The 15,405-nt window shown below is 42.5% G+C and overlaps 1 protein-coding gene across 9 annotated transcripts in view; it reads left to right on the top strand.

The window, feature by feature from the left end:
• The window catches only part of APBB2 (amyloid beta precursor protein binding family B member 2), a 118,306-nt gene that overhangs the window by 81,653 nt on the left and 21,248 nt on the right, over positions 1 to 15,405 (top strand). For 3 of the 9 annotated variants that reach the window (XM_059818177.1, XM_059818178.1, XM_059818181.1), the window contains exon 9: positions 236 to 241. The exons of the other annotated variants lie outside the window; for them this stretch is intronic. In XM_059818177.1, coding sequence (XP_059674160.1) covers positions 236 to 241 — 6 coding nt within the window. The remainder of the gene's footprint in view (positions 1 to 235; positions 242 to 15,405) is intronic. 9 annotated transcript variants of the gene reach the window in all.

The following is a 15,405-nucleotide window of genomic DNA, read 5'->3' as shown; positions in this document are numbered from 1 at the left end:
ATTGTTACTATACCGGGCAAATAATTTCTGAAAAAGTAATTCAGAGGAGAAAATTTACTGTGCAATGGAATGGGTTTCATTCGATTTATCTCTGTGTAACGTTACTTAATGAACTGTGGCACATTCACAACTTTCTAATACAGCAAATTAAAAAGCAAAATTACAGCCAGAAAATGACCTGTCTCTAGTTCTTCCTGTCCAAACAGTTTATGCCCGTACTGAACTGGTGGGTTAGAGAGAGGTAGGGTGTTTCTATATATGCCTTTACTGTGTAAATGTTTATATCCACCCACATAAACACACTTTTCGTGTTTGCATCAGTGTTACACTCCTCATATCAAGGGAACTTGTGACATGCCTATGTATTTGTAGACCACTGAAGGAATTCTGGAATTTGGTATATGCTACAGTAAAATAAGGTCCAAATTTTGTCCTGTGTCTCTCTCTAAGCGCAGTCACAAACTTGACTGAACTGCACTGGTATAATAATTTGGAATGTGCCTCTAAAATATAAGAGGATGCTCTCGCTATCAACTTACCACTTCAATTATTTAAATGTTGCATCTGCCTTGGGATGCTTTTCCACATTTGCTACTAGCTGATTGCAGTTCAAATATTTATATGCCGTACATCTTTATGTAAATCATAGCATATACTGTCTTATCCATTACATGTATTTAGAAAGCATTTTCACTTCAGGCTTTTAATTCTGAGGATGGTATGTTGGCTTGATTCCTAACATTGGCTCCACCAGGGAAAAGGGCCTTTGTTTTTGTCTGTGGTATTCAGCATGATTTGCCCTCTGGCAATGGAGGTAGATAGCCTACTAAAGTCTCTTTGATATGTGCAGATTGATTAGCAGAAACGTAAACGCTAATTTGAGTAAGCTAAAAAATGTTTTTCAACAGATAATTCAAGTGTCTTAAACATTTAGGGTTTTTTACTGAGTTGGTTTTGTATTTAGAAACTGCGTTACATGAACATCCATATTTTTGTGAAAAGAAAATTGTGCTTAATGACATTGAAAAATCTGTATGCATTATATCTCTTGTGATGATGGTCTGCTTCACATAAACGCTATTCATCTTAATGCCATAAGAAGAATTTCAATTTATACTTTGAATGATGCATTAAGCATAGAACTCAATTGTCTCCAAAACTTCGATGTTTTACTGTTTGACGTTCCCCTGTCCCTACCTTGATTAATTTCAAGCTGGCTGGGTGTATGCTTGTGTTCCCCCATAGTTTGACCAAATTCCCCTTATAACTGATCGGATGTTTTTTATTAACTTCGACATAAGTTGGGTTAGTCCATAACTTACAGATGTGGACCTGGAAAACCTGGATACTGCTTAGCAAAATCAATGTAATAACTTCTGGGAGTGGCAGGATGGTGTAATGTTATTTCTTAGCAGGATTAGGGTTCTCCATGTAGAAGAACAAAATAGCCAGTGGAAAAGTAAGGAGCCTACCATGAATCTTAAAAGACTATGAAAGAGTTTGAGGTCTGCAAGGTAAGGCAAGGTGGCTGGCTTCAGTATTTGATGTGGTATGCTGCTGATCTTTTGTTTAACATCGATGAAGTAAATAAATTTTTCTGCTTCAGACAAACACCTGTAAAAGTGAGCTTGCCTGTGTTCTGGGATGCCTGTTACTGACACGTGGCAGTGTTTGGGATGGTGCTGCATTTGTCAAGAAGATGCAAAAAGAGGAACTGTAGATTACTTAAGGAATAATTTTTCAGTAGCTCGGAGTGGAAGGGTCCACTTGGGTCCTTATGGCCTGTCCTCTACAATTGCAGACACAATCTCATAGTAGTTAAGGTCCTTCTTTTGGCAAGCTGATAGCAGGTCTAGTTCAGTTTGCTAAGGATGTATTGAATAGCTTTTGCTTTGTAGTCGTTTATCATCAGTCTTTCTTCATTGATGAAGAAGTTTGTTTTCTGCCTGCTCCTTTTGGTGTTGTCTGAAGAATCTAAACTTTACATGTATATCTCAAAAAATGTACATATACATTTAAAATAAAACATATCCAAACGCACAAGAGAACAGGTGCATTGAGGAAGATTCTTCTTTTTATCTTCTGTTTGGGGACTCGTGTGTATTTTAGGAAAACTCCTTTTCATCTCTGCTTTTGCTCAGCTACCAAAAGGAACATAATGAGATAAATTAGACAAAGCAAACTGAGCAATTGCTTGCGCCCTCTATTCATTTGTGAAGTACATACGTGGCTTCAGGGGCCTTAGCTTAAACAACAAACAAAGCCCTTCTGGGATATTGCCAACCCAGGCATTCATAAGTGGTATTCAGTCTGTCCCTTTTGAGCCTTTAGGATTCAAAGTAGTATTTCAAACTTCCCTCATTCATCCATGGGTGCTGGAAGCTTGTTTTGTGGTGTGTATGGAGATTCTCATATCCCTGTCTGAATCCGGGATTTAAACTTAATGAAGTGTTTCCTCACTTGTCCCTCACCTTGACCCCCCTCTTTTTGAAAATACTATGAAATTTCAGATAAATTAGAAGATTTGGCACTGCTGTTGCTGCTCAGTAATTTGTGATGAACATAGATGATCACAGTGATGGGTGGAAGGTTCTAAGCTTACAGGTTGTTCAGGACTAAACAAAATTGTTGTTGTGCTCTGAGTTTGCTAAAAGCACTAATTTTTTGTTTCCTGGAAATGTCAGAATGTTTTGCTTCAGGATAGGATTGATGCCTCAGAATAGCAAAAGGCAGGGCAAGCTTGGGAAACGTTTGTTTCTCTTCCTGTAGGGCAGAAGTGGAGCTTTGAATGCTGCAGGTGCAGGAGCTGGGATGCAGACCTGTTTCTGCTTTTATCTTAAGTGTAGGACTACAAGTCTACAGGTCTACAAGTGTGAGCCAGCAGTGTGAGTGCAGCTGCTAGGGCTAACTACCTCTTCACCCGCAAAAACACGCTCTTGGTCTCACAATGTGAATTTGTTACTGTAGTATTATTTTCCTTTTGTTCAAACTGAAATAAACTGCAACCTGAATCCAGGTTCCTTACTCATACATTAATTTTCTTTTTTCCTCAAAATTTTCTACATGTGAAACCCTTGGATCCAGTCCTTGCATGTGCTCAGGATGGGTACGAGGATCTCAGCCACTGATAGTGTTTTTGTTTCTTTAGTCCAGCCACAGCTCTGCTGGTATCACCAGGGCTGTGTGTGATGGGATACTTGGGTTTTTGCTCTGAGGTAAACAGCTTCTAGCCATGCAATAGGAATATTTGATCGATTTGGGGAGAACATGATCCCACCCCTGTGTCTAGAGTATAAGCTAATTTCATTTGCTTGGATGCCCTGCTGTTCACTGGTAGTTTAACCAGAGAGCTGGGCACATCGCTGCCAAGTGCATGGAGATCTGCCCAGATTCTTTACGGTGTTAAATATCCACTCCCTGATTATGAGCTTGGCTGAACCTTTTTTGCAGTGAGGAACACAGCATCTTGGGGACATATAACCCAGCTGGTGACCCATGAGAGGACAGCACGTGATAGCTGGGAGAGGCTGGAACAACACGTGTTGTATTTTTACACCAGGCATGCTCCAAAACACCCCTGCTGCCTTGAAGTTGGCTTTTTTGGCAGTGGAGGAGTTGAATTTGTTGGATCTTCATCAGCTGAGAGCTCTCCTGGGCAGTTTTCACCTTGCCAGGGCTGGCTGCTTGTGATCTTTTTGTCAGCATAAATTTGACCCGTTACCTGCTGCAAGCTCATTTCTTTTGCAGCCTGCAGGTAAAGTGCAGTAAAAAGATCCCTCCTGCTTACTGATTTGGCTGCAAGTTCACAGCGCTGGCTGGCAGTGGGAAATGGGACTCGGTGCAGTGTTTGTGCTGGAAATTTTTTCACGTGGTTTATGGTAGCAGTTGCTGGGGAGAGCCTGTCAGCCAAACTCGGCAGCTGATGTCGAGTGCTGCAACTTCCATGACTCATTTCAAAACTTGAGTTATTGATGATTATTCTTTAAAACCAGCTCATGAAAGAAGACTTCTGTGTGAGTTTCACCTTTCATTTTCAGAATACGTACATTTGGCCAAGTAAGGAATCAGAAATCAGACACCACCACCCCCCAGAGCCTATACCTAAAATTTTAAATTCATGTTTGAATTCACATTTTTGGGTGGGATTGAGGATTGATAAAGCTAAGTTTTGCCAGAACGACAAACATGAAGCACGGTTGTAGTTACTGAGCAAATTGCATGTGCACAAACGGGAAGACATTGAGCCTAAATTGTTTTTCATTTTCAGAAACTGCCTGCTGGCCAAGCCCTGGGAGATTTTCCTATTGCTGGTGGCAGAGGTAAATCTGTTGCCTTTTCCATAGACAGCAACTAGAAACAATAAACTTAGAGGAGCAGAGAGTGTGGGGCAAGGAAAAGGGAAGCTGAAATGCTGATACCAGGGCAAGTTATTTTTTAACAACAGAGCCAGCATGTTCGTATCTAGCCGTATTATTACTGAAAGGTGGACAGGCGGTAAGTACCGCATGTATCACGTACCAAAATACCACAACCAGCACAGGATTAGAATTCAGTCCCAGTTCATTTACTGGATAGCCAGCTAAAAACTCCAAGACTGGGACATAGTTTTAATTATACTTATTTTTACATGTTTCCAAAATTCTGCTGAATCTTTTTTCTTGTACTGAAGAGAGGTTCAGGGAAGAGTGGTTCTCTCCCACAAACTGTTCCAGCATATTAAAACGGCAAAGTCTGGCTGCTCTCCTTAGAAGCCTTTTAAGTTGGAGCATGACATTGTTCTCACTAGTGCTGTCGTTTGGCCAGCTGGAAAACTACCATATCCTGTTGTATGCTACTCGCTGAGAGTAAAAGAGGCGAACAGCAGTGGAGAGGGTAGTTGTCATAGTTATCGGATTAATTCTGTCTTAGTTTGCAAGTTTAAACAAGTTATGTTGAATGCATATTGGAACCTGGATTAAAAATGTAGTGCATGTATATTTTACTGCATTTAACCAGTTTCATGCCATTTTGCTTGTGCATAAAAATGTCCCTTTCTTTCCCCACGAGTGAGTTCCACATTTGTGTCAAGACTTTTGAGAACTTACTTGTTTGCTTCAGTGCAAAAATTATTACATGGTCTTGAATTCCTGTTAGCAGTGAGCATCGAGCACATCCAAGAAAGAAAGAGTTGGATCTGTTTCTTCTTAGGCAGCATCAACAGATTTGTTTATTAAATTCCAACCTGTTACTCCAGTGGAAATCAGTGGAAAGCTTTTGGGATGGCACAGGTTGTCGCCTGAGCATAACTGGTTCTGCCAAACCTTGTTGATGATACGCACAAGGGAAGGAAGGAAGGAAGGAAGGAAGGAGCCTCACTTAGACTCTCGGGTATTTTTAGGCGGTGAACAAACACGCGGCTACCAATGCATCTGTGCGGCTGGAAGAACTGACTGCCAGAAAACTGTCCTTAACTGCTTTTCACCCTCTCAAATCTGCTTGTGGAAGTACCCGTGGTCGTATTCCCTGCCCTGCTTTCACTCACGTTGAGCTTAGCTAGTTTAAAGAGACTGATTGGTGGGCGTTTGCCATGTTGGCTCGTTTTCCTTGAGGAGGGCAGGGTATGATCCCATGAGCAGCTCCGCTGGCACGTTTGAAGGAGCGAGTCCCTTGGATGGGGAGGAGTGACGTGCAGGGTGGTGACCCATGTCCTCACACTGTTGCAGTTGCATCTCGGTTGGAGTTCGCCTCCCCCCAGTCCTCCCCAGCATCCAGTAGGAGTGATATGCAGTGCTGCAGGTAGCTGTGAAAGCTGAACGGCCCGGGATGGGGTTTAAACCCTGCCACATTTTGAGTGCAGTCTCTGAGGAAGTGGCTCTTTATTGCTGGTTGAGCACGTCTGATAGGGAGTTTTGCTGAATAAAAACCAGAGCTCTAGGATCGTTGTGTTTACTGTCACTTTTAGTGCAAGCAACACCTCTGAATTAGATTTACTGTTATTGCATGTGTCAGTTCTGGAAAATCGAATTATTTGGTGTGTTTGTTTTTACAGCTCAAGGATAAATCTCACTTCTAGCATAAGCAGGTGTAATTTCATTGAAGTAAATGCAGTTGTACTTCTGTCTGAATTCTTGGATTTGGCTGTAAATCTTTGCTGCCTTTTAAAGAGACTTTCTTTCTCTGTTACATTCAGTTCAGAGTCACGCTGTGAAAGCTTTGCACTGGTTTTGGAAAATTGGGAGGGGAAGACTCCCTGCGCACTTCAGCGGTCCCCAAAAGATTGCTTTTGTCACAGCAGATTAATCTTGGAAGTTTACAGGCTAGAAACACAACGCGTAGCAGTGAAGATTTGTTAAAGGGGGAGGAGAAGAGCCTCTTCTGCGGGTCAGAGCGCTGGGAGTGCGCAAATGGTAAAAGCAATGAGAAGGGAGGAAAAGACACACCCCTGATGGAGCGGTGCCTTCCAGGGAGAAGCACCCACTGGCTCACAGCTGGAGCCGGCGAACACAAGAGTGCACAGTCTGTGAGGCGAGTGGGAGCTGACATGATGTGCTTCAACTCAATGCAAAATAAATGAGCTGCTGTTCTCGGGGGTATTCGGCCCCCGTCGTTGAAGTATTAAGTACATGGCTGCATCAAGTGCACTTTGCATCATCTGATGCATAGATACACGCTAACGGAGACGGGGACCAGGCAGAGCGTTGAGTTGGGTGTTTGTGTATGGCGTGCTTGGCATTAAATTCCTGTTTGCTGCCACAAAAAGGTAAGAAACTTTAGAAGTGACAAGAAAAAAAACCTCAGCCTCTCCCCCAGACAAGAGTCTCATGTTAGGAGTAGCCTTTGTCTCGAGAGCTGTATTTTCAAAGCTATGGTCCATTAGTCTAAAGCTTCTGTGTGGATGCCTGCAAGGCAAATTACAGCTCCTAGTGTGACAAAGGCAAGTCAGATTTCTTTTCTCCAAGAGCTGACACTTAATAACCTTCGGGAGAGCACTGTAGCAGAAATGCTGGACTCTGTGCTGAGCGGTAAGTATTTGATTCTGTTCTCCCTCTCCTTTATCCCTTCAGATGCTGCTCATTTGAGTCGTCAGCTAACTAATGGATCTTGATGATTAATAGGTTTGGGGGTCTGTGTTCAGCTCAGAATTACATGTTCCTAAACTGGCTGCGGTTACTGGCTGCATATTGACCAGCCTGATTTGTAGAGGATGATCATAATTTGGTTTTACTGGTAATGCTGTATTAATGGATGAAAAGATGCTGTTAAGAACAGCAGAAACCTCATTTCATGAAGATAAGAAACGTCCCTGTATTTTCCCCCAAACATACAGTGCCTGTATAATTATTTATGTGTAATTCCCAGCTAACTTCTAGCTAGCTAGTGTGGGCTTTCTTCTTTCAGTCCATAATTGACAATGGAGATTGTGCAGTTTGAAATCTTTGTAGAGCTCCAAAAGAAGTAAACAGCTTTAAAGACAGAAGAAGTGTTACACCATGTGTGGGGATACATGCGTGTAAAGATATATTCAGCTGAAGTGAAATGGTTAATGGCTCATTTGACAGAAGAGGAAACTTCATGATTTAAATGTAATATATTGCCTTAAAGTCTCTGTGCTTGCTTAACCCTATCTGTATTCATAAAGAATTTGCAGCAGGAGAAATTTCATTGATTTGTTAATTGATATATAGCTTTGAATCCTCATTACGTTGGGTGCAGAGGGGAGGGAAGAGAGACAAGCACATTTATCTTTAAACTCAGCAGCTTCCCTCTTAAATTAGGTTTCTCGCATGTTATGGAACCTCATTGCTCTCCCCTGTTCTGTGCAGTAATTTTTGCTTTCTTAAAGGATACCAAACATTGCTGAGTCTTGATCTCTATCAGGGAAATATAGGAAGTGTTTCATATCTTTGAACTGTGGCTTTAATTATGTTTTTGTAGCTGTTGCCTTGCTGTTAATGTAATTATAACAACTTGGGAGTGAGGAAAAGGATATTATTTAGCCCTGGAGCATTTCTCAGTAAAAATTGGCTTATTTATTTTCATAAGGAGTTAAAAGAGAGAAAGAGAAAGAGAAAGATAGTGGGGTTTTATTATGTAATAGTTGTTAGAATATTTTTTTAGAAAATACAGATTATTTTTTCCTTGTACAACAGTGGATGTATATAAAATAACAAAATACCCTATCTATTAAGATATTTTAAACACTGATCAGATGAGGCTCAAGCAAACTGTGTATATTAGTATTTTAGATAATTAAGGTCAATTCAATTTAGATAACTGAATGTCTGTGGTGCTTCTTGTATTGTTACAGTCTGTTGGGTATCCTGTTGGGCAAGGCTTTCTGGTTTGCTGTTCAGAGTTTCCTGTATTTCGTGACGTGAAGTAAAACTGTGTTACTGTGGATGAGATTCTGATCTAATTGATACTAAAGTGCTAGGACTCAACTGTTCTGTATAGCTTTAACTTGTGTTAGAGTGCGGACTTCGCTCCACTGTTGTTTGAGATAGGCTGAGATGCCTTAATTTTCCAGGTTAAGTTAATCCAGGTCAAAACCTGAAATTTAACAATTCTGAAGCAGGGAATATCAAGTTAGTAAGAAGTGTTCAGTTTCGTATCCTCCTGTAGAAGTTAACTGGTATGTGCCCGAATTTGGTTTGGTACCTACCAGAGAAAACATACTAATTTTTTCATTGTTGTTGTATTTTCATGTGATATTAAAGCGTTCTCTATGTGTTTTTAAAAGTTTCCAAATTGATGTGCTGGAATATCTTTATAGCTGCATTTAATAATTCTTAAAAAAATTAAAACAGAAAATCTCATGCCAAACTGATTCATCTAAAATGGTGGTCTGGTGATTTGGGGAAAAGGTGGCCTGCTGTTTGAAGTTCTTTTCATACTGCCGGAAATATGTTCATTTTCCCTAACAAGCCAAACGTAACATTTCCTGAGGAGTGGGAAAGCAATGTTTTGCAGTGGGTTACGAAAGACACCCCTGGCTTACATCAGGAGAGGAGGTGCCTGGGGTGGCCATATGCTGCAGGGAGCTGTAAGTGCACCCGCTCTTTCATCTCAGGTCTTCAGTCACTGTCATTTAGCGTGTGCAGGTGAGGGTGGAAACCCTGAAGAAATGGTAAAATAAGCTGAGGTGGTTTATTTATGGAGAGGACTTGAGGAATAGCAAGGAACCAGCTTGCCTGTCAGATACCAATGTGATGTCTAGCACCCAAACTATCAGTGGGACTTACTGATTCAGAGCCTCTGGTCTTACGTGTACAATTCAGTCTTCACAAAATGTGAATTTGTATAATGCGTCAGGCTGCCTCATATTTTCTTTTTATTTTAAAAATAGAATCTGACTAGGTTACAGTAGTGTTCATAATATATGATTAGCAACAGAAGGCTAGATCAAGCCATCAATTTTTAAGCAGAAATCTTCTTTGCTACCAGTGGAGAATTGCTTAAAAATTGATGGCACAATCTGGCCCACAGTGAGCAGGGGATTTCTGCAGAAAGCGTTAGTTGTACTTCTATTCAGTCTCCATCCTGGTGGTGACAGGGGCCCAGAAACTCAAGGCCAGTCTGCTGGAATAGTCTGATACTTGTTGGAAGACAAAAGGCTCAAGGACTATGTATTAAAAAAAAAAAAGGTTAAAAAACTACCAAACCCTTAGAAAAATTATAAACCACAGACATTTTCCTTTCAGTGAAAGCAACTATATTTCTCTAATGGCATACGTAAGTGAAGGACATAATCATTCTCTAAGCAACAGAGAGAATTCCAAATGCACAGAAATGAAGGTTGTTTCCTTCATTTGTTCATGTTATGTTGATGAGGTGTAAATACATTTTACATAAACATTTTGCTGCATGAAGTGCTACTAGACTTCGTAATTACAAATTAGAAAAACAGAGTAGGGCCTCTTCGGTACCTCAGAGGATATGCTTGGGCAAGTACTTATAACTGTATATAAACACAAAAGGCTCATGCCATGCATCATTATTTTTAATCAAGTAAAATGTATTTTACTCCACTAAAACTCTCCAGTAGTTGAAAGCAAAGACATTTCAGCTGGTCATTATCTCTTAGGAAGAGAGATGGCCAGGGCTGCTGCTGATGTGTGTAGTCCCATGTGAAAATGTTTAAGGACTGCGGAGGTTGGAGGGCAGACCCTGTACTTGCTTAGGTTGTAGGTGACACATGGCAGCCTTATTTTTTCTGATCTGCTCAAAAAAGACAGTTAGGGAAGTTCCAGACAGCCAGACTACAGGGGAAGCTACAGGAATGAAGAGATTTGAGTGTTAACTTCTTCAACCTGTTAGCTGAATGCATCAGTCACAAAAATGGTTGGGCTGTAGACTTAAATTCACTCTGCCAGGTACAGGAGAGAGACTCTTAGTGCTCTCCCAGGCTCATGTGCAATGCGGTGCCCCACTAAAACATTAGCCGAGCATGGGAGCATCACCTTGATCCTTAAATAACTTCTCGGAGCCACCAACAAGAGCAAAACCTGTTGCTGTGCTTTGCTCTCCATCACATTGTAGTCTTACAGAGGCCCTTGTTGAAGTAGAAGACACAACAGTAGCAACTGTGGAGTATTTGGAGTCCAGGATGGCTGTCCTGGTCATGGGGATGGATGGGTGCGCAGGGGACCTGAGCTGCTGGGGCTCTTGGGCATGTTGTTTTGTCCCTGCCGGCCTCGCTCTGCCCACCACTGAGACAGGCACATAGGCTCGTTGTCTGCCTAAGCATAGCATCACCATGTCCATCTGCACAGCACGTCTCCATCCTGTGAGTTGAGGCGTTTCTGTTACAGAGTCACAGGAAAAAAGTTACCCTGGAAAGGACCACAGCAGTTCACCTAGACCAGCCTCCTGCCCAAAGCTGGGCAGGGTTTGGGATTACCTCAGACCCATTCCTGGCTGATATTTTTAAAAATGTCCAAGAACAGAGATTGTGCAGCCTCTCGGGCTATCTCTCTGGGCTTACCTGCTCTCTTGGCAAAGAAACTTGGGTTTGCTCTGTTTTTTTTAAACCCTCCTATAAGTGAGTGGGAGACACTAATTAGATCCTCCCCCTGTTACCGCATCCCCAGGCTAAACAAGCCCACCTCCAGGCTAAACAAGCATGGTTCCTGCAGTCTTGGTGGCCCTCGGCTGGACTCACGTCAGTTTGTCACTCCCTCCCGTGTACTGGTGGGCCCAAACCTGGATGTAGAAATCCAGATACGGCCTCACAAGTGCCACGTGGAGGGTGTTTTTTGGTGGATAGGGGTGTTACCACTGTGCCTCTCAGTTTATTCACCTCCCAGTGAAACCTCCATTATCCTTCAGTGTTTGGGGTGGACATTGTGTATCAACGATCAGCCTCTAGGATACAACTTGCATCGGACACTGATCAACAAAACCTGGGTCTGGAAGGAGAAATTGTCTTCTACTCAAGCACTGATGGTGCCCCATCAATAATACCACTCTCTGCAACTGTCTTGCCCCCACTGTGTCCCTGGGCCTTGCTTCCTGCGAGAGGAGGGCAGGTGAAAGGGGGTGATCAGGGAGGCAGGCACCCTCGGCAGTACCGTAATGTGCTGCCTCCAAAGGCACTAACTGGAAAACAACCCGGAGTAAGTGGGCCTGGCAGAAGTGGTGGGGAGGAGAAGACTGTCACTCCCTTCCCGGGGAGGCAGCATCCTGACAGAGCTTGCTGTGGAAGGGGAGCTCCTTTCTCATACCTCTGCAGGCTGGAAGGTCGTGGGCTGTTTTTGTTGGAGGTCTTGGCCTTTTCCCCTCAGAAGTGAATCTCAAATCCTGCGTAGCAGCCCTGACACAATTTCTAGGTATCATCTTCCCACATTATTGGCAGGCTCTGGCTTGACCCCTTTTAGCTCAGTCAGCTTGGAAGAGGGTATATAGAGCACCATACCAAAGCGCTTGCACAGCTGCTCTTGCAGCATTTCTGGCACTTAGAGCCATCAGCAAAATCTGCCATTTGAACCGAAACTTTCCGTGTCTGCTTTTTAGCCTTGGGGTGATTTATTTGTTTGTTTGTTTGTTTTAAGTTTGAAGGTAAATCATTCAACCATATTTAAGCTACCAGAATGCGAAGGGAATACAGGCAAATAGTCTTTTGTGTGAAATTAATTCATAAATTACAAGACACTCTATAAGGAGGTATTGGGTTAATTGGAAAGCTGTAATTAACTGGTTAGAAGCAGGATGCACTCCTCTTGATTCACATGCATCCCACGGTTGTGGGAGTCCCTCAGCCGGAGCCCCGCTCGTTCCTCACTGCCTGGGGAAGTCCAGCAGCCCAACTGCTTGTATTTTTCTCTCACCTTCCTGAATTCCCTCCTGTGTTTTTTTTTTCTTTGCCTCTGCTGGCAGCTGCAGTGGTGATTGTTCTGTACAATTGTATCTTGTGTAACCATAGGGGAATTAACAGATCTCCCTTTAAGAGTTTGCACCAGCATGTCATGTTTTGCGTCTGACTGTACTGTGTTCAAAATCAGCTAGATCCAAGGCATTTCTTTTCCCTTTCTTTTTTTCCCTAGTACATTGTGTCTAAATTGCTGGAAGATTTTTCCAATATAAAGCTTTTTCTGAGAGATAATCTCTGTTTATCCACTTCATATAAAGCCAGTGATTAGTGCATGAAGAAAATTATCTATATTTTGCTTCTCATACTACTTAGAAACATTGACTGTGTTTTCTGGGAAAGTAAAAGTGATACTACTTTTTGAATTCTGATTTTCCAATTGGCACTGAAATATAGAATCAAGGGCTGTTTAGGCTTGAAAAACTTCCAATATTTGCAATACTGAGATCTAATTTTAACCTCTTAATTTATAAAATGTTAGCAATAGGCATGGTGAAGTCCTTGCTGATTCTCCAAAGCCCAGTAGAAAGCCCATGTAGCTAAAGGACAGGAATGAGTGGGATTTTGGTTGGGGAGATGCACACAGGTCACCCCTGGATGTTGAAAAGGGGAAGCTCCCAGTTCACTGCATGGAAGGAAGTGGAGCAAAGCGCCCTGTGTTTCTTCTTCTTTACGGTGAGGCTAAGTCTCACGCTTCCATTGTAAAATTTCTGGGAATGTCCATTACGTTTGTAAATACAGATCTTCTTTCCAACTTGTCTGCTTTCATAGAATCATAGAACAGCCCAGGTTGGAAGGAACATCAAAAGACCATCTGATCCAACCTTTCATGGGAAGGGGAGCCTAGATGAGATTGTCTGGCACCCTGTCCAGTCACATCTTGAAAACCTCCTGCGATGGGGACTCTACCATGTCCCCAGAGAGGTTGTTCAGGTAAATTATTGTTCTTCACAAAGAGCCACATGGAGATTGCAAGGGGCAATGGGTACAAGTTGCACCAGGAGAGATTTCATCTTGCCATAAGAAAGAACTTAAATTTCTAGCTATGTACATATGCATCCATGTGTGACTTGCACTCCCGTGTTGGACGGATACATTAGCTAACCGTATGCAAGTTTAGTTAAAACCTGGCTTAGAAAGCCTATGTTTATTCCAGATCGAGTCACTAAGCCATTTCCAAGCAACAGATCAATCCCTGTAAGCTTTGCAATCTTGCTAAAGTGAGGTGTCTAATGGGAATTGGATCCCTTCCCTTCAGTGTGCTCTGTCTTTAAGCCTGCCCTTATTACTTGAGCTGGGATGATTTTTCCACTCCACTACTTTTTTCTCAGGGTCGGTTACAAGCTAGGATGATGTAAGGTCCCACATTTTTGTGCACGGTGCATGAACCTTGCTCGGATGCTAACTGGAGATGAGCCCTTCTTAGGGGAGTTGGGATGCATGTGGGAGAGCAAGACTAAGCAGCTCTCTTCTGGAGAATGGTTATTATCCCTGTAGAGGCACTATACATTGCATAAAGTGGTGTCCTGTTTTTAAGGAGGGGTGGGGAGAAGCAGGCAACAACCCACCTTGTTCCCCAGCGCAGCTAACCCTTCGTGGTAATGTCGTGGGAAACCGTGTGCTTTCTTCACCCGGCAGCTCCAGAAGTGCGCGTGTACTGCAGACTCACACTGCTGGTGTTCCGTGGTGGCTGGTGTGACCTAGAAAGCAGCCAGCTGTGGCAGGCGCCGGGGACCCGCAGCGAGCCCTCCCCAGGGCTCGGGTGGGGAGCAGGGCAGGCAGAGCAGCTCTGAGGGAAGTGAGAGAAGGGCAGCCCCCAGCCCAGGGAGGCTTATGCCTCTCCTGCCCGCCTTCACCTTTGGGAAAGGGGGGTGTTAGTTAAATCGTACCAGTGGTTGCTGAAGTGCTTCAGAAGTGAGGGTGTGTAATGATTTTATACGTCCTGGCTTCAGCTCAGTGCTCATGTGAGGTTGTTACCCAGGCTGTCACTTCTTCAGGGTGCAGCTTTCAGAGGAGCCCAGGTGACCTTGGGGCATGAGCTTTTGGAAAAGGCATTAAAAAAACTCACAACAATCTTTCTACTCTTGCAATGTAAACAACATAAGGTTTTCACAGCCTGAAGAATTATTCTTGTTTGTTTTGTCAGTGTCTGTTTTAAATAGTGTTATTTTGGAAGAAGGAAGGTTCATGCACTTATGTGTGTGTATTTATGTTTTCTGCATACTGCTTCCCGGACTTGCGTGTGGTATTTTAAGCTTGATTACCTCCCACTGTTGATATGTCTGCGCTGCCTCTCTAAATTCAGCTGATGCCTGTTGGCTCCTTTGCATGTTTCCAAAAATACAAACTTCAGAGCAACAGGATTCAACCAAAATAAGTGTCAAAATAGTGGCAGTATACTTAGATACACTGTGCTACAAACAAACAGCGAGTGTTAAATGCACAGCACTTCTTTCAGCTACTCTGTCTCATCATATGCTGGAGCTCTGTCTGCGTGAGCGCTTTCTAACTTGCTCTTTCTCTTTCTTAATGCTGCCCTGGATTCAGAGAGAGGTAAAGGATTTTCATTTTTCGATTATTCTGTGTGTTTATCCTTCCGACATGCACCAAACAATGCTTGTATTGCTTTGCTTGTATCAGTGAACAGAAGCTAAACTTCAGTGAGTAAACTCATGTCTCTCTGTGACCTTTTCACCTTGCTATTAACATTATTTGTCAAGTTGAATTGCCTGCTGTTTTTTTTTTTTCCAGGTCCCAAACCCTCAAGTACTAGAACAGTTTAAAATCATGCAATGCAGTGGATTTTGATATTTGCTTCTAGTGTTTTGAGTTTAACATTTAGATGTTGTTGTTCTCTGTAATCTGAAGTGCAGGAAAGTGGTATTAAAATCCCACCTTTTATTAAAAAAAAAAAAAAAATTTAAAAACAGGATGCTAAGAGCAGGGGATTTAAGAGCTAAGTTTAGCAATAGTTAGAAGCATTGATGTTTATTTCCTATTTTTGATATTTGTTTCGGATCCGGCTGGGTTGGTTGCTTGTCTTTCAAGTTTGAAGAAAA

The sequence above is a fragment of the Gavia stellata genome, chromosome 5 (assembly GCF_030936135.1).
Source record: "Gavia stellata isolate bGavSte3 chromosome 5, bGavSte3.hap2, whole genome shotgun sequence".
NCBI classification, from domain to species: Eukaryota; Metazoa; Chordata; class Aves; order Gaviiformes; family Gaviidae; genus Gavia; species Gavia stellata.
Note: the sequence above shows the minus strand (reverse complement) of the source record. Positions and strands in the feature narration are given on the sequence as shown.